The sequence below is a fragment of the Sminthopsis crassicaudata genome, chromosome 2 (genome assembly GCF_048593235.1).
Source record: "Sminthopsis crassicaudata isolate SCR6 chromosome 2, ASM4859323v1, whole genome shotgun sequence".
In the NCBI taxonomy this organism is placed as follows: Eukaryota; Metazoa; Chordata; class Mammalia; order Dasyuromorphia; family Dasyuridae; genus Sminthopsis; species Sminthopsis crassicaudata.
Genome location: NC_133618.1, coordinates 539,489,806 through 539,512,067, shown reverse-complemented (window position 1 = coordinate 539,512,067; position 22,262 = coordinate 539,489,806). Strand labels below are relative to the sequence as shown.

At 32.0% G+C, this 22,262-nt stretch overlaps 1 protein-coding gene across 2 annotated transcripts in view; it reads left to right on the top strand.

Annotated features, from left to right (window-relative positions):
• Window positions 1-22,262, top strand: part of ZWILCH (zwilch kinetochore protein) — a 29,575-nt gene that overhangs the window by 4,617 nt on the left and 2,696 nt on the right. The window contains exons 4-18 of one of the 2 annotated variants that reach the window (XM_074294740.1): window positions 2,194-2,312; window positions 3,274-3,473; window positions 4,195-4,274; window positions 4,647-4,802; window positions 5,750-5,821; window positions 10,641-10,734; window positions 11,267-11,316; window positions 12,987-13,092; window positions 13,907-13,986; window positions 14,199-14,355; window positions 14,783-14,811; window positions 16,423-16,559; window positions 17,732-17,827; window positions 17,918-18,030; window positions 20,843-20,932. In XM_074294740.1, coding sequence (XP_074150841.1) covers window positions 2,194-2,312; window positions 3,274-3,473; window positions 4,195-4,274; window positions 4,647-4,802; window positions 5,750-5,821; window positions 10,641-10,734; window positions 11,267-11,316; window positions 12,987-13,092; window positions 13,907-13,986; window positions 14,199-14,355; window positions 14,783-14,811; window positions 16,423-16,559; window positions 17,732-17,827; window positions 17,918-18,030; window positions 20,843-20,931 — 1,578 coding nt within the window. In that variant the 3' untranslated portion in view covers window position 20,932. Of the gene's footprint in view, window positions 1-2,193; window positions 2,313-3,273; window positions 3,474-4,194; window positions 4,275-4,646; window positions 4,803-5,749; window positions 5,822-10,640; window positions 10,735-11,266; window positions 11,317-12,986; window positions 13,093-13,906; window positions 13,987-14,198; window positions 14,356-14,782; window positions 14,812-16,422; window positions 16,560-17,731; window positions 17,828-17,917; window positions 18,031-20,842; window positions 20,948-22,262 lie in introns of both variants that reach the window. The other variant, XM_074294742.1, reaches the window with a different exon arrangement.

Below are 22,262 nucleotides of genomic sequence, written 5' to 3'. Positions count from 1 at the left end.
ATTATCGTTATATACTAACTTACAACTGGAATAATTTGTTTTCCCCTTTTATAGCTATTTGACCTTGTCCTAATCTGGTTTGTGTCATAGTTCTAGGTCAGTAAGGATTTATTATGACTTAATACATGCCACACTGAGTTAAGTGCTAAGAATACAAATATGAAAAAAGAAAGATAATTACTGCCCTTGATCTGATATTCTAATGGGGGAAAGATACCCCCCCAAAAAAAGCTGAAAAGGATGAGTGGGAAAGAAGGAAAAGGGGCCATAGGAGCAGCATAGTGCAAAAATCTGAGACATCCTCAAGTAGTTCAGATAAATGAGAAATGAATTGTTCTGAGCCTGCCACTATGGCTCTAGCTATCAATTTGAGAAACAGGATAGTAAGGAGCTGATGTGAATTTTAAGGATAATGTTTTCCCAATAATGAGCTTCCTGGAGCAGGGTAGGAAATTCAAAGAAGTTCCAAAGTAGTACAGCTTGGTGAGAAATGAGATCAAATATAAACTGCTTTGTTTTTATTAGAGTTCATTTTAGTGTGCCAGGGACAAAATAATATACTTGAAGCTATTAGGGTAGAGGTCACAAAGCAAATATTTATTTTCTTTGAAAATTCCTATTGAAATGGGCACTTGAAAAGTGTTAAATGCTTCAAAATTGTTTGGGTGCCATAGGAGTTGTTAATGCAACAGTCTTACCAGTTTTCATTTCTTTCGCCAGTTTTGAGACTAAACTTCAAATCATATGTTAGATAAGTTTTCCTCAGAGTGCAAAGAAATAGCAATTAGAAAGTTGGAGCTGGTTGTTCCCTAAGAACCATCTGATTCAGAACATTAGGAACATAGAGATATTATGATATGTTCCCCTGCCTGCACATTGTGAATTTGTGTCTTGAATGGTTATCTTTTTTGCTATAGCCAGGAGCTATCTTGCTAAAAGTAAAAGAGTTTGTGTAGATAAAGGACCAGATGGAAATTCTTCTTGGAGGGCTTAATCATTGCTTAGAGTATAATTCAGCCTGATTTTAGGGTTCACAAGATTATAGATATGGAGCTAGAAGAGACCTTGGAAAGCATTCAGTTTAATCCTCTCATATTACAAGTGAGGACACGTGCCTGCTCAAGGTCACATAGTCAGGGAATTGTCAGAAACTGGCTCTGACTTCAGGGCTTTGTGGCTCCAATTCCCTCCATTTCATGCTATCCATTTCACTATCCTGCAGGAGAGAAAAATCAACTGTGAGACCCTAATAATGAAGCTGTAGGGAGAGATGAAAGGAACTTTGGCAGTCCATATAGTCACACCTCCAGCAGGGCAAAATGACTTGTCTTGAGTCAAAGCACAATAAGCCCATAGTAATAGATTCTTATTCCAAGACTCTTCATGTCCATTTCCATCATCAAATATTTCTAGTATTTCATCGTAGACATAGCTTCTTTTATGTTAGAATCCTCCCGTGCCTTTGAGATTAAAATGGGAAGTGAGCAATAGGTAAGCTGTAATGCTTTCAATGATGAGTAGGCATAGAACTCCATCGATCATTCAGGGATCAGTCTAACAGTTCAGATCAGCTAGCTCACATCATGAGAAAGTTAATCATGATGTGATGGATTTTTTGGCTATAACAACTGCTTAAACTTTACCGGTGTCTGTGACTGAAAAAGGTACAGGGAGTCAAGGGTCTTTATTGATGAAGTGTCAATGTCAATGAAGTGACATTGACAGAAACACATACCAAGGATGAAATAGGTATGGTTTGTACTTTGAGGATCTTATGTATATTCTGGATAAAATACTTGTATTCTAAATGACAGGAAGAGTAGGATGTAATTGATTTGAGGATGTACAGATCCAAGGTAGAAAGCTGCTATCTTAGAGTCAAAAGAAGTAGTCCCCCTTTAAGTCTCAGGTGATAGCTGTGGAAATGATTGGGGGGAAAACAAGAGAGCCTTTAATTAGGGGTGCTACTGATAAGAAAGAATATAGTATCTTTATTCTAGGAAAGTGAGTAATGGTCCAGTCACCAGTTCAACAGTCAACTATTTTGTGCTTTGGGTTTGATTCTATCAACTTTTTTTTCTGTCTTTGGATATTCATGAAAATGTTTTCCTCAATTATCCTCAGTTTTAATGTAGTGAGTTTTCATCTTAATTGTGACCCTTAATCTAATAATACTAAAAATATTTATGAAAGCGTTCAAAAGAAAAAGAAACTGAGAATATGGAAGAATCACAGTCTGAAGAATCGGTTATTTCTGATTTACCCATGAATGGAAATTCTGGACCACTTGCTTTACCTGTTAAGAGAGCCAGGTGAGTTTCCTTTTTAAGTTTTTTTTTTTTTTTTTAAAGGAGAGAACTTTTTAAAAATGTGTTTTATTCCCTCAAATAGTTTCAGAAATAAAGAACATAGGAATAATAACTTACATTGATATAGAACTTAGCAATTTTCAAGTGTTTTTCTCATAATAACATTTTGTGACTTAAATTATACAAGTATTATATCTCAGATATGAGGAAAAGTAGTTAAATAACTTGTTCACTGCCAAGAAAATCTCAGACCCAGTTTTTCTTAGGTTGTCTTTCACTGTATATAATCTTATTAGCTAATCATTTTCATCCATGTGAATTTGTGGGGTTTTAAATTTGTTTTTAAAGTTTTATTGATGCCCTTTTAAAATTCCAGTAATTCTCTTCTAAACCTCTTCCAGAGACTCTTTTGTCTATGACAAAGAAAAACAATTTACTAAGATAAACGACCATATCTAACAGTGTATGCAATATTGCACACCCGTTTTGTCTGTACTTCTGTTCTCCCAGTAGTAAAATTTACGCCAAGATTTCCAAATATAGGTAGAAAATATGACAAGTATGACAATATGACATATGACATCCATCTCAGTGAAAAATGAAAAGTATTCTTGATTCCTCTTCTTGCCCTCCTCTTTTAGAATTTAATAGTTTCATGACTTTAATCTTTTTAATTGTCTGAAACTTTGTTCTCTAATACCATTTCTTATTGCTGTTGTAAAGAAAAGAATTCAGTTAAGAGTATTAATTGTTAACTAACTCCACAGTACCCCCAGGTGCTAGGCACTGGGATACAAAAAACTTCATATGAAGTGATTTCTTACAGCTTTAAAATAACACAGTTGAGTGTTATTTTAAACAAGTTATAGCTCATATTCATAAGAAACTGAGGATTTGCCAGAATCAAAATTTTCAACTTGAACCCCAGTTTGTATCTAAAATTCTTTGAATTTCTGTTTTCTAGGCAGCTGATTGGACTTTACACAATGACACAAAATCCTAATATGACCCATTTGAAGATTAAAAGGCCAGTTAAGCCTCTTCCTCCCTTGTGGGTAAAATGTGACAGCTCAGATCCTGAAAGTACCTGTTGGCTAGGTGCTGAACCTATTAGAACAAAGAAAGGCATCACAGGAATTGTCTTGCAAGTGGTCACATGTAAAGGTGAGATTTTAAGGGTTATAAAGTAATTGTGGGTTTTTTTTTTTTTTTTTTTTTTTTTAACAGACGTTACTTGAAAGAACAGCATGCAAATAAAATTAGAATAAATAAAAATCTAGAGCTGTTTTAAGCAATTGCCCTCTTCCCCCCCTCCCCAAAATTGGGGTTAAGTGATAGGCTCAGGATCACATGGCTAGAAATAAGGTCATATTAACCATGCTATGAATAGCCTCAAAAGTTTAGTATTAAGAGTTTAATTCCTTTCACAGTGTGCTGTTCTTGGTGAACACTGAAATACTAATTCCAAATTTTAAAAATTTTCAGAATCCTAGACTTAGAAGGAATATTATAGGTCACCTTTTCTAAGCCTTCATTTTACATATTAGGAAACTGGAATCCTGAGAGTTTGATAGATACAAGGCCAACAAGTTGATTTTTTAAAAAGGGCCATTATTTGAATCTTAGTTCTCTAATCCTCTAACCATTTCTACCAGTTTTTAATTTTGGGAAAGTTACTTAACCTTTCAGTGCCTTAATTTCCTATTCTTGTAAAATGGAAAGGTTGGATGACTTTCTAAGCACTGTTCTGACAAAATATATGGTTCCACAAATTCCAAATTCGGTGCTGTGGGTACACATTACTTTGAAATATTAATCTTTTTCTTTTGAGTGTTCTAAACCTAAACTGGAATTTTAATCATGAGATTTTTTTCCCCCTGCTTAGGTCCCACACCTGAAAAAAACTCTTCTGTAAACCTTGAAGAATTGAAAAGTTCACACCTAAAAAGACATAAATCATCTACCGTATGTGTTTTAATTGTTCTCTTGTGTAGTCATTTTAAAGTTTTTATTTAAAATATAAGACATAAGTCATCTACCGTATGTGTTTTAATTGTTCTCTTATGTAGTCACTTTAAAGTTTTTATTTAAAATTTAAAATCTTTCTGTAGAAGCTTTTATTGTTAAGATTTCTAATTGGCACTATTTTTGTAATGTTAACTTGTAGTCTAGGAGAAAAATAAATTTAAAATGTTTCTTGATTTGTAGATGAAATAGTTGTAAAGTAGATAGAAAAGCTATATCTGATTTTGGTATCCTTAAGAAAAAAAATTTAACTGTCTTCTATTATCAGTCTCTCCTTTATGTAGACTTTATGATGCTTTTTTCCCCCACTAGGTAACAACCAGAGGTTTTGCTCAATATGAACTATTTAAATCCACTCCTTTAGATGATTCAATTCCCTTTTCATACACTACAATTGGTTTGGATATTTCATGGAGTCCTGTGGATGTGCTTCTCCAAACACCTCCTCTCACTTCTGCTTCAGTATTGGTAGGAAATAATTTCTCTCCCCCTCCCCCCTTTTATTTACTTTATCCAGGTCTCATAAAAATTCTCTTTTTTTATCCCATGAACCAGCCTCTTTCTGTTTTGACCATTCAGAAATGCTTGTGTTGTAGCTGAAATCCTTTTATCATTTAGTATAAATCATCTTTTATTTTTAAATAATAAAATTGAATTTTCATAACACTAAAGAGAGCATTTGACTAATTGATGGGAGTTTTTGAAGTTAGTCATAAATGGAGGAAAAAGGGATCTTCCCTTTCCTTTTTTTCCATTCTCTTCTTCCTTAATGGGGAGGAGAGTAGTACTAGAATTTAGAAATATTCATCTGGGACTAGGGTGAGCTAGGCTACTAAGAAGAAAGGATAGAGACTTAAAAAATAATTTGTAATTTTGTGACTGATTTTAAATATTGAGACCTGCTTTAATAATAAGTAGTTATGATTAATGTTAATTAGACATAATTTATTCATTAACATAAGCCTTATATTTAAGTCTTATTTCTTCTTGTAACTCTTTCAAATTCAATGAAAATTATAGGAGAGCATTTGAAAAAAATCATTAATGTAGGTTCTTGATTGTAGGTCGGGAAGAGACAGACGGACACAAGCATCTTTCAAGAGAGTGCATATCAAGATAGAGGGTGTAGTGGCTTGAGTTCACATTTGTTTTTCTGGGGTCAGGAAAGATTTGAAATACCCATGGATAGCATGAGTATTGGGTGAACAGTGTGTTCTGCCTGTAATTACTCCTTTACTCTTCTCATCTTTAACAGTATTAGACATGCACACTACAATGGAATTATAAGATTAAGTTTTTATTGCTGTTTATGGGGAGGGAAAGGGGGAGAGTATGTAGAATTTTGAAATGTAATTATAAAATTTAATGACATGTAAGATATTAGTACTAACAACTTATCTATGGGTAATTTTCAGAATATTAAAGTGGAACCTGGAGATCCTAGAAGCCCTTTGTACCATCTGTATAGAGAACTGAAATTTCTAATTGTGAGTATCAATTGCAAGTTTTTATATTTCAATGAAATTGTCATTACATAATATCTTTAACTAACATGAAATTTACTTTTTCTTCTATAGTTGAAATATTTAGACTTAAGATCGTTGGATTATTTAACACACACTCAACAGAGTTATAAATCATCATACTAATGTCTGAAATTTCACATGGGGAGTAAAATTAAAATTATCAAAATATAAAATTATTCATATACCAGCTACAGCATAATAAATAAGAATGTTGAACTTGATCATGAAGACTGTTTTTAATGCCTCAGATATTGTCCCTATGATTGTATATTCAAGTCATTTAACCTCATTGACTTAAGCAAAATGGAAATAGTAATATAACATCTACCTCTCAGATGTGAGCACCAAATGAAATATCATATAATAGTAATATGCTATACAAATGTAAGCTGTTCGAATAGACTTAAGATAGTTTCAGTTTATATTGTTCCTTCACTGATGGATATTACAATCATGCCCAGTGATGTCATTTCCAGATGATGATTTTTACTCTAGTCCTCTTAGGTTTTCTTAGTTATTATGTCGCAGTCTTTTTATCTCCCATTATGTTATCTCTCCATGGGTCTCTCCAATACTCATTTTTAGTTTTCTCGAGATTGTAATACGTTAATGACTCATTGCAATCAAAAGCATTGTAAGAGTATTAATATTTTTTTAAAAGGGCTGGGGCAAGTAGGTGGCATAGTGGATAGAGCACCAGCCTTGAAGTCAGGAGGACCTGAGTTCAAATTTGGTCTCAGACACTTAACACTTCCTAGCTATGTGACCCTGGGCAAGTCATTTAACCCCAATTACCTCAGGGGGGAAAAAAAAAAAGTCTTTTATTTGTAACAAGAATTGGAAAAATGTAATGCAACAAAACCAACCAATTTCTTCAGTTGACTAACCATATATGAAATATTCCACTTCCCCACCCCTATATCCCTCCTTCTGCAAAGGGAAAGACAGGAAATTTCTAAACTCCTCTAAATTTAAGTTTGGTCATTATAATTACACAGCATTAAATTTTGCATTTTTGTTTTTTTCCTTTTTCTACTTAGTTGCAGTCATTGTTTATATTGTGTTCCTGGTTCTTTAACAGTGCATGTAAGTCTTCCCGTGCTTCCTTGAAGTCTTTTTTTAAGAAAAATTTGAAAAATTCTGAAGTCACTTTTTTTTTTTTTTTTTAAACAGCACCATAAGTATTTTAATCCAGTCATATTTCATAATTTGTTTAGCCATTCTGCAATCAATAGGCATGTCTTTTGTTCTTTTGTACCATGAGACATTCTTCTATGAATATAAGTCTCTTTTTTTCTTGCTACCTTGGGGTTTTGGTTTAGCTTAGTGATTTATGAATACATGTAGGGATATTAGTGACTTTTAAAAAATAACTCCAAATTGATAGTTTAGATAATGGTGGTATGGTGGTGGTGGTAAAATTTGAATTCTTAAAAGGAGCTCTGCAATATCTTTTTCCCCCCCCTCAGTACTATTTTATTTTTCCAAATATATGTAAATTTAGTTTTCAACATTGTTTTTATAAGACTTTTTATTCCAAATTTTCTTCCTCATATTTCCTTCCTCCCCAAGACAGCAAGTAATATGATATAGGTTAAATATATTCTGCAGTACGTGGAAATTAGTGTTTTAATTTTGTGCCCCGCATTTCCATATAAACTATTTTTATAAGACTCATAAATACTAATGGATTAACTTTATAGATTATGTAATTGTATGATATAACAAACATAATTGTTTCATTCACTTCATTTTTTGAGGGTGTGAATTATGCCAGATTTTTTTTGAGGGGTTGGAAGTCCTTTCTAGGAGGTTCAGCAGTGTTTCCTGGTTTAATGTAACTAGCAGAGTGATAGCAACAAACAAGAACCTCTGGAGGACCTCACCATATTAATAGAAAATACCTCTTCAACTTGGACTCTACATTGGATTGCCTTTATGATACTGACATGCTTTTGGCGAGCAAACAGGTCTCTTAAATTATGCATTGGCTAATATCTATTATAGGTTATAATATATTATAATATAATATAGAACAAACAAGTAATCTTTTACATCTTACAAAAAATCTTGAATAATTTTCAAGTATAAGTGGGGAGATGCCTTGCTTGTTCTGCCTAACAATTTTGTAAAAATACGAACAATACATATAGAATGTTGTGTTCTCCACACAATTCAATTATCAGTGTAATGGTAAATATGTGATTTATTTGAGATTGTATATTGTATATTCAAGTCATTTAACCTCATTGACTTAAGCAAAATGGAAATAGTAATATAACATCTACCTCTCAGATGTGAGCACCAAATGAAATATCATATAATAGTAATATGCTATACAAATGTAAGCTGTTGGGATAGACTTAAGATAGTTTCAGTTTATATTGTTCCTTCACTGATGGATATTACAATCATGCCCAGTGATGTCATTTCCCTACAAATGGCTTCATTTAATTTACTATATATATATGTGTGTGACATTAGTTCTTAAAAATTTTATGTACGCATATAAGTTAGCTGATATAAATTTTTTGAGGGGAGAGGCATTAATTAGTAAGTTCTGAGATTTCTCCCCCTCCCCCCTACACACACATTTTCTTTATTTTCTATTCCCTCAACCAGTTTGTGAATCTCAGTACCTTAAATAAAGCCAATTAAGTTGTCACCTCCAACACAGATCTATTCTTAATGTTACTCTTATGTATACTTGGAGTAATTTGTCTGATTTTCCCATAATTGTTTTCTTTCTTTTTGAAAAAAAATTTTTATAATAGCTTTTTCCCAACATTTTCTTTTTTTTCATCTTGAGTTTGTTTGAGGCCAAGTGTGGTGACTCTGCTGTTTTTTGGAAAAAACAAGTTTTGTTAATAAAACTCTTTGTTGGCTTTTCTAATTTTTTTTTTTAATCTATCTTGTGTTTTCATCTTTAAATTCCCTCAAGATAACTTTGGCTAGTTAAGTGTGTCATTCAACTATCTTTAAAATATTTTTACCTTTCACTGGTTTTCTTAGCTGTTTAAGACCGTATTATTCAAATTCTTCTTTTTTGTATAGTTTTTACAAATGAGTTTATATTCTAAATCACTATTCTCTTTGGTTATTATCTTTTCCTGTCTATAAAGTAAAATGTTCCCTTAAGTGTGGTAAAGGCTGTTAGGTCTCTTCGATGGTGATTGATTTGTATCTGACAAGTTGGTTTGATCATACCCAAATCGTTCAGAAACATCCTTTCCTGTTTATCAAAAATAATCAACTTTTTGTATATGTGTGGCATCATTCACTGGTCACCATGTGTAGCTTCTCTGAAATCTTTTCAAATTGTTTTTGATGATAGAGGTGTGGTATGTCTAGTCTTATTTCTCATTACTTCATATAGACTCATGCCTTTTAAAACGTTTCCCATTATCCTTACCTGTCCCTACCTTTGTATTGACATGGCAAAGCATAAAAGCACATTTTGAATTAATTTAGATAAACTTAACAAGTTCTTAGAATTTCTTTATATCATTTACATGAAATGTTAAAATGATGCAATTCCTCTAATGCTGATCTTGTAATATTTATCAGATACTACAATGTGTAGTGATTAGATGGCCCATGAATTTATAATTTTTGTTACCTTTGCTTGTACAGTAAAACTATTACCTTAAAAGACCCAAAAATATTTGTAGCAGCTCTTTTTGTGATGACAAAGAATTGAAAACTGGTGGAGAAGGGGCATCAGCTAGGAAGGGGCTGAGCAATGCATATATGCATGTAATGGAATATTATTATGTTTAAAAATGATAAAGGGAATGGAAACATGGAAAATCTTGTATGAACTGATGCAGATTGAGGTGGTGAGCAGAATCAGAACAATTTACACAATAATAGCAACATCATAAAGACAAACCCTTTTTGAAAAACTTAGGAAATCTAATCAACATAATGACCAAACACAATTTCAGAAAACTCAAATTGAAACATACTATCTACTTCTTGATTAAGAGGTGATGGACTCAAAGTAAAGGTTGAGACTTAAAAAAAAAAATGTCCGTTATTTGCTTTAGAAAGAAAAAACTTTTAACTATAACTTCATTTGTCTTCTGATTTTATTTTTAAGGACAATATCAGGTTTGCTACAACTTAGTCCTTTGCATGTCTACTTTTTTGGTCATTGGACATGAATCTCACTTTTGGAATACTAGCAACCAAATTAAAGTTGATAGTCTATTTAAAAACAGTTATTGTTAGAACCTTCTTAACCCCTTCTGTTACCACTCTGCCATCACTGCAGAAGAAGGCCATCCAAGACCAAGAACCACTTTTTGTTTATCACAAGTGACCAGCCTGCTGGCAATGAGCCTCTATGTACTTCAGCTATGCTAGACACGATCTGTGCTAGAGTTATATACAAAGTTTTTTCCAAGCATACTGGAGTCTACCAGAGCTGAGTTCACTGGAACCCCGAATCAGTTCCATGCCATGATGAATTATCAGAATAGGATTCTGTGGAAGAAGTGCGAGCTATTCTATGAAACACTGGATAACAATGTGCTTGCTAATAACTAGAATTTGATGTGATACTTGTGAGATATAATTATGTATAATGAAATAATAGTTTTTCGTAGGCACATTGTTTTCTAATTGTTTTAGGTGTGTTGGTCTTCTCCCTACCTATTAGAGTATAGTCTTTCATTAAGCAAAAGTCTTACTTTCTTTTTGAATCCTCCATTTGAGTGGGTGTATTAACATTTATTGATTGTATGATTGCATGAACAATGTATTTTTCTGCAAATAGGCCTTGGCTGATGGATTGGCAACTGGTATTACTGAGTGGCCTGAACCTACGGAGACTAAATCATCTGTTGACCTTGTTCAGGAATTTCTCAATGGTATTTGTTTTTCTAGTTCACTTGCTTGTTGTCAATTTAAATCATTTTAGTTTGTCTAAGCAGGCCTTTGTGATAGTTCTCTAAGGAAAACTTATTGTGGCTAAGGAATAGAGAGCTTTTTATTTTTGTATTTTGTAGTATTATGTTTAAAGGTATAAAAGAGAGGTCGTTTCAGAAGTTCATTATACTTAGATTTGGTTGTAATGATACTAGATTAAATTGAGAAACTTTACAAGATAGATAAAAGATATATTGGAGAAAAACACTAAATATATGTAGAAGATCTAGGTTTAATCATGACTGATTTTTAGGATAATGTCTTACCTCTCTGAGCCTCAGCTTCCTCATTTATAAAATGAGGGAGATTTGGATCAGATGGTCTTTAGGATTCTTTCCAGTTCTAGCCTACAGTTGTAGCAACTTCAGTATACTATTTTAATACAGATTGGCTAAGATTATAATATTATCTTTCTTTGAAAGGAAGGAAAAAAATAGGACAGAATAATCACTAATGCCATTTTTTAATTTTTAGATTTAAAGAGTAAGTTGGATGGAATTGATACTTCAGCAAAAAAAGTCAAGGTATGTGAACTTTTTGTTTTCCCAGCAGTTTTTGTCAAATAATGAATTCTTATCCCAAAAGTTGGGATCTTTGAGTTTGTCAAACACAAGATAGTTATAGTTATTGACTATTTTGTCCTATGAACCTAATCTATTCCACTGATCAACTAATCTGTTTCTTAGCCAATACCAGATGGTTTTGGTGACCACTGCTTTATAATCGTTTTAGATTAGGTACAGGTAGGCCACCTTCATTTGATTTTTTTTCTTTTTTTTTTTCTTTTCATTAATTCTCTTGAAATTCTTGATCTTTTGTTCTTCCATCTGAATTTTGTTACTTTTTTCTAGGTCATTAAAATAGTTTCTTGGGAGTCTGATTGGTATAGCACTAAAAAAAAAATAGATTAGTTTAGGTAGTATTGTCATCTTTATTATATTCACTCGGCTATCTAAGAGCACTTGATATTTTTCCAATTATTTACATCTAACTTTATTTATATGGAAAGTGTATCCTGCAACTTTGCTAAAGTTGTGAATTATTTCTAATACCTTTTTAGTAGAATCTCTGGGGTTCCATCATCTCATCATATCATCTGCAAAGAGTGATAATTTGGTTTCCTCATTACCTACTCTAATTCCTTTAATCAAGGCTAGCGTTTCTAATAAATACAATATTGAATAATGTAATAATGGGCAACCTTGTTTCTATGTGGACTTTTTGTTAAGAATTTCCACATAGGGGCAGCTAGGTGGCGCAGTGGATAGAACACCAGCCTTGAATTCAGGAGAACCCAAGTTCGAATCTGGTCTCAGACACTTAACACTTCCTAGCTGTGTGACGCTGGGCAAGTTATTTAACCCCAACCTCAAAGAAAAAAAAAAAAATTTCCACATATAATTCCTCATTCCACAATGTGCTTGGTCTTTGACTTTATGCTGTCTCAAACGAATCCATTATAGTAGCTACTCCTTTATTGGTTTTTAGTGGTGCTTTTGCATGTGTGAGACAGAGATAGAAAGAAGTTACATCATTAAATACTAGAAAGATATTTAACAAACAGAACAGGTAACTTAGAAAGTTATTCACTACCCCATTTTTGGAGTCCTTTCCAGGAGTCCGACTATCTATCTATTTACAAAGTAAAATAATGGATAGAGTACAGCACTTGAAATAAGTTCAAATTCAGCCTCAGAAACTTCTAATCTGTGACTTTGGCAATTCCCTTAACTTCTGTTAGCTATTAGAGGAGGAAACAACAAACCACTTGAGTATCTTTGGAAAACTGATGGAAAACATTTATTCCAATTTTGGTGCAGTAGTTTTTCCCCTATATAGACTCATGTGATGGTCATTTAAAAAAATCTGTAATAATACTCTAGTATCTTTCCAGGAACACTTAATGTTCAGAGGTCCACAAGGTTATGTAAAGTCAGACATGAGACTGAAACAACTGGTCAGTAACAATACTCTTGTGTCTGTGTGCATGCGCCCATGTAGTGCACCTAAACTTTTTTACCTGCCTAAACTTTTTAATGTTGATATCATTATGATTAAGCTTTGTATTATCTGCCTAAACTTAATAAATGAATTGTGCAAATGTAGACACTGTTTTAAAATTTGTTTCTGATGACCTAGAAATCTTTGTAATTTTGGTAAATGAAGTATTTTCTAAAGTTTAATTCTTTTTCAGGTATTGAAATGTGATACTGCTGCAGTTGACGATTCCATTAAGTGTCTTTTTACAGTGCGAGGTGATCTGGATTTCACTGAACAGCTGTGGTGCAGAATGAGAATGAGTGGGTATCTATTCTGTTAAAATAAATCTTATCTTGGCATCTAGGTGGCTCAGTGGATAGAGTACCAGCCCTTGAGGACCTGAGTTCAAATGTGACCTCAGACACTTGATACTTCTTAGCTGTGTGATCCTGGGCAAGTCATTTAATGCCAATTGCCTCAGCAAAAAAAAAAAAAAAAAAAAAATCTATATCTTATCTGTTCTATTTCAGATTTATTTTCAAATCTGTTGAAATAAAATGTCCACCTTAGGTTTTTTCCCCTTTAAACTTTTGATTTGCATGGAAGTCATTCTAATCAAGTTTCTTCTTAGCTATTCATTAACAGTTGAAATATGTATTATCACTCATTAATAAGCCTAAAATATTTTGTCATAGGAAATTTCTAATTCCATAAATAAATGAATATTGTTGGATATAGGGTCTTTCAGTTAGTAAGAGGTGGAAAAATTGGCAGTCAATTAGGCTAACTTAAACCTTCTATACAGGGAAATTTGAGTGTCATACAGATCAAGTGGGTCCATAAAGGTTTACTAAGAAATGGCAGAGTAAGCTTCTAACCCAGATTTTCCAACTCTAAATCCAGGGCTCTTTTTATTGTGTCTTGCTAGGATTATAAGCATTTAATATTCCATTTTGTAATAGAGGAATAGATAGTTATTTACTATCAACTTAATAAACCTTTAATTTTTAGATTTAACCTCTATGTTGTCTTTGACAAAGTGAATGTTCTTCTTTTACCTGAAATGACTTTTAAAAAATTATAACTGCAAAAATATTACAAAAGTGAATATTGGAATAACGTTGTGTTTTCAAGGTGTTGCTTCATATCAAGATTTGGTGACGTGCTTTACAATGATCTTACAGTATTTAAGACGTGGGGATGTACAGCCATGGGTATGTATATATTTTACATGTTTAAAATATGATTTTTTTAAAGCAACATGATTTTTTAAAATGAGTTGTAAATGAGGATAAAAAACCAGAAACAGTGCTTTAGAACAAAGCAGAACATTATTTAGATCCATGTAGGTAGCATTGTGTTTAACTGAATTTTCACACAAATGATGTTAATATATCATATTCTGAAGGAGATATCTTATTTCTAGCTCCACAGAGGGAGTAGTGGTTTGCTAAGTAAGCATATTCAGCAATCTTACCATGGAGCCATGGATATAATTCCACTCACTGGTACCACTCCAATTCGAATGCTTTTGGAAGTTGGTTTGGACAAAATAAAGAGAGATTACATTAACTTTTTCATAGGTAAGTCATTTGTTTTTTATTCTCTTTAATTTCCCCATTACTATTTCTAATTACCTACCCTCCAAATACTTAATTTTTTTTTCTTTCCACATTTTATTCATTGTTTCATAAGATATTGTGATATGACTTGATTGAGCAAAACCAACACTTGAACCCCTCTAAATATTAATGTTTTAAACAGAAGCTATGCAAATTTCAAGGATAAACAATAACATTGATAATTTTGGCTTAATTATAACATTCTGCATTTTTTTTTGAATTGTCTTTTGTTTTTAAAAAATATTCACTAAGATAGTATATACTTTGAAAAATTCATAGAAGTACTTTAAAATTATAGAAATTTTAGAGAGACATTTTGATACTTAAGGTATGATTTTATTGTTGTGGATATGCTTTCCACTTACATATATTTAATTTTCTTTAATAGGCAAGGAGCTTGCATCAATGAATCACTTGGTGAGTTTATTTTGACATTCTCCAGGGTTTTTTTTGCCCTTTTATATTATTTATATGTAAGTGTACTTTGTCTTAAATCCAATGTAGAAAATGCTCTTTATTCAGAGTATTGGAGAAGCAAATTACAAAATCATAGATTCATAAAGTATGAGTTTCACAGGACCTCAGAGTATCCAAATTTTAAGTTTTGCTTTTTTTAGGATTTTGCGTTGCTATAGGTCATTATTATCAGTACTTTTCTCATTATATAGTATAATTGCTATAGAAAGTTTGGCAGTTATTTTTATAAACATATATCTGGTTGGAATTAATTTGATATCTTATAAAAGTTAAGTGCAGAAAACTGAGTTTTTCAGTCCATATTTTAGTAAATGAAAGTTTGCTGTGTATGATAACCCATATTTATAGAAAAACTAAATTATTTATTTACACTAATTAAATAAATAATTAAATTATTTGTTTACATTACAGTGTTTTTTTTTTAAATGCTTAATAGAATTCATTTAAATAAATTTCACACATGCATTAAATTTTTATCAACGTTCTATGTAAAATTTGAGAATCACATCAATTGTACAAAATAGCACATGTGAAGTCTTGGAGGGCTTATTTCAAATTATTAATTTTATTTAATATATATGTTCTGAAAGAGGCCTTGCCAGAAATCATGGAATGAAAACCGGGTTGTTCTTTACTTTTGTTTAATTTCTCTAATGAAAAAAAGTAACAATTACCAACTTCAAGGATATTAAATATTGTAATGGTACTTTGGAAGATAAATTGGAGAGGGCAAAGGAATTGGGGATTCCAGTGTTGTAATACTTCAAGAGGTGATGAAGAACTTTGGATAGTGGCCTTGTGAATTAAGATAAGAATCAACAAGATTTGGTAATTGATTAAATGAGATGAAGGTTAGAATTAGGATTAAGGATGATTTTGAGGTTATGAACCTATGTGATAGAAGAATGTGGTGATTCCCTTGGCATGGAGAATTTCAGAGGAGATGCATTTGTTAGAAAGATAATGACTTCTCTTGGCTATGTTGAATTTAATTAAGACATCCATTTGGAAATGCGATACTTTTTCTGTCTCTGTGTCCCTGTCTCAGTCTCTCTCCGCTCCACTTCCCTGTGTGTGTGTGTGTATATGCACACATGGACACACACAACCCATATCCATAATACCCATAAAACCCCTTTGTGTCTTCAGAGCATCAGGTTTTATAGTTGAAAGGGATTGTACTGATCTAAAGATAGTACTTTTGCTCCTTTCACTTTTCCCCTAAAGTATTTGATATAAGCATGACCTATAATCTTTTATTTTTTTATTGACTATATGATATGTATATATTTTTTTTCCCTTTGTAGAGATCTCATTTTAAGCAAATGTTATGTTATTTCTTGGAACTTAACTGAGAAGTCATTTTGCCTCTTTGTGTAGAATGTATAAAATGATTTACCTAGACTATTTAAAATGTGTAGTTCAAGAATAATGTTGGAATACATACATTCTTTATCTCTGTCTTCCTTATTTTCTCCCCTCAGGCTTCTAGACTGGGGCTTCTTTGCAAAGACTCCATTTACCCCCTCCTTTTTTTTTTTCCCCTTTCAGGATTACTTTATTTCCACATCCATAGATACCCAAGAACAAGTGCGTCGTGTTAGAAAACTCCACCACATTCTGGAAGTTGTGATCAGTTGCATGATATACCTTAAACTTCCACACGAAATCCTGTTCACTTTAGCACAGTAAGTAGCCGTTATTTTCTAATAACTTTTTTGACACTATAATTAAATGCCTAAGTTGTCCTCAGAAATAATTCAAACTTGTGTTTTAATACCATTCTGCCGTTATCACCCATGTTATTATATTTTTTGATTAGACTGATTATGGTGGTCTATCTCTAAGGTGTGGTGTGAGCAATTCGACTATTAATACTGAGTCTGTTATTGTTATAGACAGCTATTTGACTAAAATGTTATGCAGAATTGTTCTTGTATGAAGCTTGTCCTGATTCTATGTAGCTAGGTAACATCTTAAACTGAAATTGGGAGAACCTTTTGATTTACCCCTCATCATTTCAGTGAAAGCAGATTGTAAAACACTTCAAAGCTTCCTCTGCTTACAAAATTAGATAGGAAATAAATTATATTTTATAAGAGCATTGAAACCTGGTTCAAATCTTAAATCTCTCAATGAATAATTCTCTAACCTTAATCTCCCTCATCCTCATTTGCAAAATGATGGTAGTATTTGTATTCCACCTGTCACAGACTGATGTAAAGGAAAAGCATTTTGCAAACTTTAAAATTCTATTTAGATGTGAATTATAATGGGGTAAACACATCTATATAAACTTTTATTTAATTTCCTACCTACAATCTCTCGTCTTACCCCCCCCCCCATATATATTAGGTATTTTATTCTTTCCCTCAACATATTCATTTATTAAAAAATGTTTATTAATGTTAATTTGACAAACATATCCCTATAAGATAAATAGAAAAAAAAAGGAGACCATGTTATATATTTCAAGTTCAGCATGTTAGTTACAGACCTTCTCTCTTTTTTTTAACTATTATTGTAGTCAGTGTAAATCGCTGTTCAGGTTCTGCTTACTTCACTTTGCATCAGATCATATAAGTTCTCTGATGTTTCTCCAATTCTGATTCTTAGCTAACAGTACTTTATTTCTTCACCTCTTTAAAGCTAGACGTAGCTAATTTTTTTTCCTTTGGTTCATGTATTAACTGCAGTTGTATGAACAAAAGATTATCTTTTTTTCCAAATTACAGTAGGTTTCCCATCTAAACTTCTATACCTCAGTTGCCATTTAAAAAAACCCCAACTTTAAAATATTTATCTTAGAATGAATTTTATTCTTTTAAAAAAAAAAAACTTTTCATTTTTATTTTTATAGGTCTTGCATTCTATATTATAAGAGAAACCCTCTCAATGAGAAACATACATTTCAGCTGCCAATCAGACCAATTGTCATAAAAAATTTCTATCAGAGGTAAGCATTTATTGTCCTGAAATTATTCTCCTATTAAAAATAGAATACTTGACTAAAATGTTATGCAATATTTCTATTCTTTTTAATTAGTGAGACTCCAAAAAAATGGAGAGTGGAAATAAATAGTGGACAGAAGGAAGTTAAAACACTTTGGCAACTGAGTGACACTCCATCAATAAGCCACCTGAATTTCAACAAAGAAGGTAATAAATATTTAGAATTATATTAATTTAACTATTAAAATGATATAATGAATGAAAAATAAGATAAAGATATATATAATTTTTTAGCTCTTAGGCCTGATCTTAAAATACTTAATCTGTTCTGTAGCCATTAAGGGTAAAGAGCCCCACCAATAATTGTGTCAAATATTTATTTCTAAACATTTAGTTTTAAATGTAGGATAAAAGCTGTTTTAGAAAAATGTGAGGTATCAAAAAAGTATTTTGGCCATTTTAAATATTAGCAACTTGACAGTGACCAGAATTAAAGAAAAGATTTCAGGTTCTCAAGACAGATGATTTCTGTGGATTAGAGATAAAATGTCTTTTATTTTAATATCACAGACTTCTAGTTTAAAGGTACATTGGAGGTCTTAAAAATAATAGCTCCAGGAAGCCTTTCTATAGTACTTTATTTTGCAAAGCAATTTACAGATAGTGTATGTTATTCTCACAGGAATCCTGAGAGGTAGGTGCTGTTATTATTTTATAGATGAGGAAACTGAGACTAATAGGTTAAAAGGAGGTACCCATGTTCCCATAGTTACTAAATATATATATAAGGCTTTATTTAAGCTTGAGATTTGCCATCTGCATGTTCAACCACTATGTTGACTAGCTACAGATTACTTGGTTCAATCATATGTGAAGCATAAATATCTATAACATCTGTACCAAATATCAGCCAGTCTCTACTTTAACATTTCCATTAATTGAGAATTTTTATCTCATGAGGCAATTTATTTCACTGTGGAGAAATTTTACCTTTTCTGTATGTATGAAGCTGAAATCTGCTTCCCTAGAACATCCACCAATTTGTTGCTACATTTACCTTCTGGTGAATTTCTTGTCCAGGAGACAGATAATTGAATCCATGATGAGATAACATACAAAGAGCAAAAAGAAGGTGGTCTAGAAAAGGCCATTAATTACATTTGGTAGTTACAAAAGCTTTGATAACATTGCAGGTTTGAGGAGAAATGAAACTATTTGGAAAAGGTGCTGTGGCAAGTGAGAGAGTAAATTAATTAGGGAATTGTAATACAGAATGCTTTGATATTATGGAGGGCCTAATTGAGATTGTGGTTACATAAATGTGGACCCAGTCAACATGTTTTTGTTTTTGTTTTTTCTCTTTTAGCTGTATAGTACCATATAAATAGGAGTATCTGGATAAGATAGAAGTAATTCAAGGTTTTGGCTTGGTGTAAGACTTGATGAGATAAAGATAAAAATAAGCCCTACGTAGAGTTAAACTTTTTTGCCTTAGAGAAGGAAGGAGACTAGCCTTTGTAAGGTTGATGGCCTAGGAAAGAACTGAGGGGTGGAGGAGTCTAAAGGTTTTAATGTGGATGAGGAGTGATCATAAAATGGAGAAAGCTGGAATGAATGATAAGATAAAGGAATTTCAGAGTAAAGTAGGGTATTTGTTAGAATGACCTAGCATTGACTTAAAGTATTAGCAGAAATAGAGGTTATTTACTATTTAATGGAGCTATTTAGAATAACAGTTATGCTATTCGACTTCAACTATTTTGGCACATAGTTAAAAACCCAAAAGAAAGCAAAATTAAAAAGTATGTTCAGTTGGTTTCCAACATTTTATGAAACCACTTGGTGTTTACTTAAAGATAATGGCTTGGATTGCTGTTTCCTTCTCCAGGTTATTGTATAGATTAGGAAACTGAAGCAAACATGAGTAAGTGACTTCTTGTCATAGAGCTTATTAAGTCTGAAGCCAAGTTTGAGCTCAAGATGATGAATGAGGCTTCTTGGCTTCAGACCCAGTATGCTGTCTACTACGCTACCTGACTGCCCCTGGAGAGATGGACTTCTTGTATCATCATAATTTTAGATATGACCTTTCTGTTCACCATATTTCTGCTTCTTGAGGTAATCTAATGATGTACCTGGAATGTGTTTAATAAATCAGTACTTAGAGGAGAGAGAAAAAACCCAGAAGACCCAGTAGGGATACATTTTGAGCCATACCAAGTTGTGAAGAAAAGGATGTGGAGTAAACGGGAAGTATAGTTAGGAAGCTGAGTGTGGCAGTGGATGCAATAGTAGGGATGTGAAGGCAGGAAAGTCTTGAGTTCAGAGCCATCCTAAAAACACACTATTAGCTAAGTAGTAGTAGATAAGTCACTTAATTCTGTCTCTTTCAGTTTCTACATCTATATAATGAGGAAAAACATAGCATTTACCTCTTGGCTTATGAGGATCAAATGAGATGATGTTTTGTAAAGTGCCTTGCAAGCAGTTAAAGAGCTTTGGACAAGCTAATTATTATCATCATTATGGCCTAGTTTTGTATTGTAGTGCCTTGTACTGTATCAGTAAATGCTTAATAATAGAAATAAATAGAGAAAATCAAAGATTCCTAATTGAACTGTTTAATATCTGTTATAAAGAAAAGATAGTAGTAACAAAAGCCTGAGAAACTGAATTGTGAATACATCATGCTTTTTTCGTGAGTTTGAAAATGAAAAAGAATGCCTTTTAAAATGTGCCATAAAGGTGATGTTATTGGATTAATAAGATAAGTTTTTTTTTTATTTCAAATGGTACCAAGAAGGCTTCTTTTTTCATTCAAATAATCCTCTTCTAAATCCATCTCCTTTGTAAATCTAGGTTTTTAGATTTTCTTTCTTAAAATACTACATATACATTTGCTATTCAAACTTGTTACAGTGAAATGAAAACAATTTTTCTCTTAATAATTATGAAAATGGGCAGCATCACCATTATTTTGAGTGTTTCTATAATCACTAAAATATCATTTTTGTTGCAGATCTGTCCGAGTCAACATTCAACAATAGTCTTGAAGAAAAAATGTTTTTCACTAACATGGTTGCCTGCAGCAAAGTGCATTTCACATAAAGTATGTTGATATCCTGTAAGAGCTATTTATGTTGTGTTTTTTGTTTGTTTTTTAGCATGTTCTGAAGTTTGCAAGCAAATATCATAGGTTGTCCTTTGCAATGTAATGCTGATTTAATACAATAGATAATAATTATGTTTAATATGTTCTGATATTTGATGCTCGCCAGAGCTATGAGGAACCAGAGATCATCCAATCCAACCTCCTTTTTTTACAGATGAGAAAGCCTGAAAAAGTAACTTGTCCAAAGGCAAATTTTTATTAAGCATGGAGAGTTTGTTTTATAAGGCTTAACATGATAGAATGACATTTGTTTTCAGAATGTAAATTAGTAGTTAAAAATGAATAAGTATTTTTAAATCAAAAAGTTCTATGTAATATGGTTTATCTATTGTGCAAAAATATTTCATTCAGTGGTTAAAATACTTCAAGGAGGTAAGATTCATTTGAGTACTTTAGTATTTAGTGTAGAGCTCAAATGCAAATTACCTTTTCTAAAAATATTTTGATTTGAAAGAAAATGAACCAAAATAATCTGTAAGTCTTAAGAATTCTGTGTTTATTAATGAAAATAGCTGCCCAGGAACCATGTTGAGCCAAGGACATCATTTGCAGGGACCAAAGAAGCTTTATTTAACAAGGAATCACATCTTTACCATTTCATAATTTAACTGAAAATTGTAGAGAATATAAAATCTCATTGTCTTTATTGATTATAAAAGTAATGTGATTTGGTAGAACAAAATGCTGCCATATAATATCTTTTAAAGTATTTCATCAAACTTTTAAATATATATATGTATGTTTAATAGAATATCATCTTAAATACAAGGAAAATGTATCAGTCATATCTTTCAAAAAAGATATTTAGGTCCATGTTTGTGTGTGTTAAATGCTCAAATGCTTTAAAAACTAATATTAAATCTTATTTGGAGATGAAAAAAAAGTTCTTTGTTTAGATAGTTTAAAAACTCAGTGATTTCATATGGGAATTAAAATACTTGGCATTTTTGGTCTTCCCTAAGATGCCTTTGTCCCATATTAGGTGATTTGTAGTTTTAATGTTAATGCATTTTCCCCCCATTGTATGTTTTTAAGAAACAAAATTTCTTACTGACCTAAATATAAGCACTCAAAATATTCCTTTCACTGGCTAAGACTTAATGATTGGTTTTTACCTCAAGATATTTCTTAAACATTAATTTTAGCTTTTATCCTCAAATTTGAATAATAGTTATGTGCAGCATTTTAAAAGAAATAGACGCAAGTTGATTAAAGTCCAAATTGCTTTTGTGATACTTTTGTGATATTGGGAGTGGTGTCAATTATG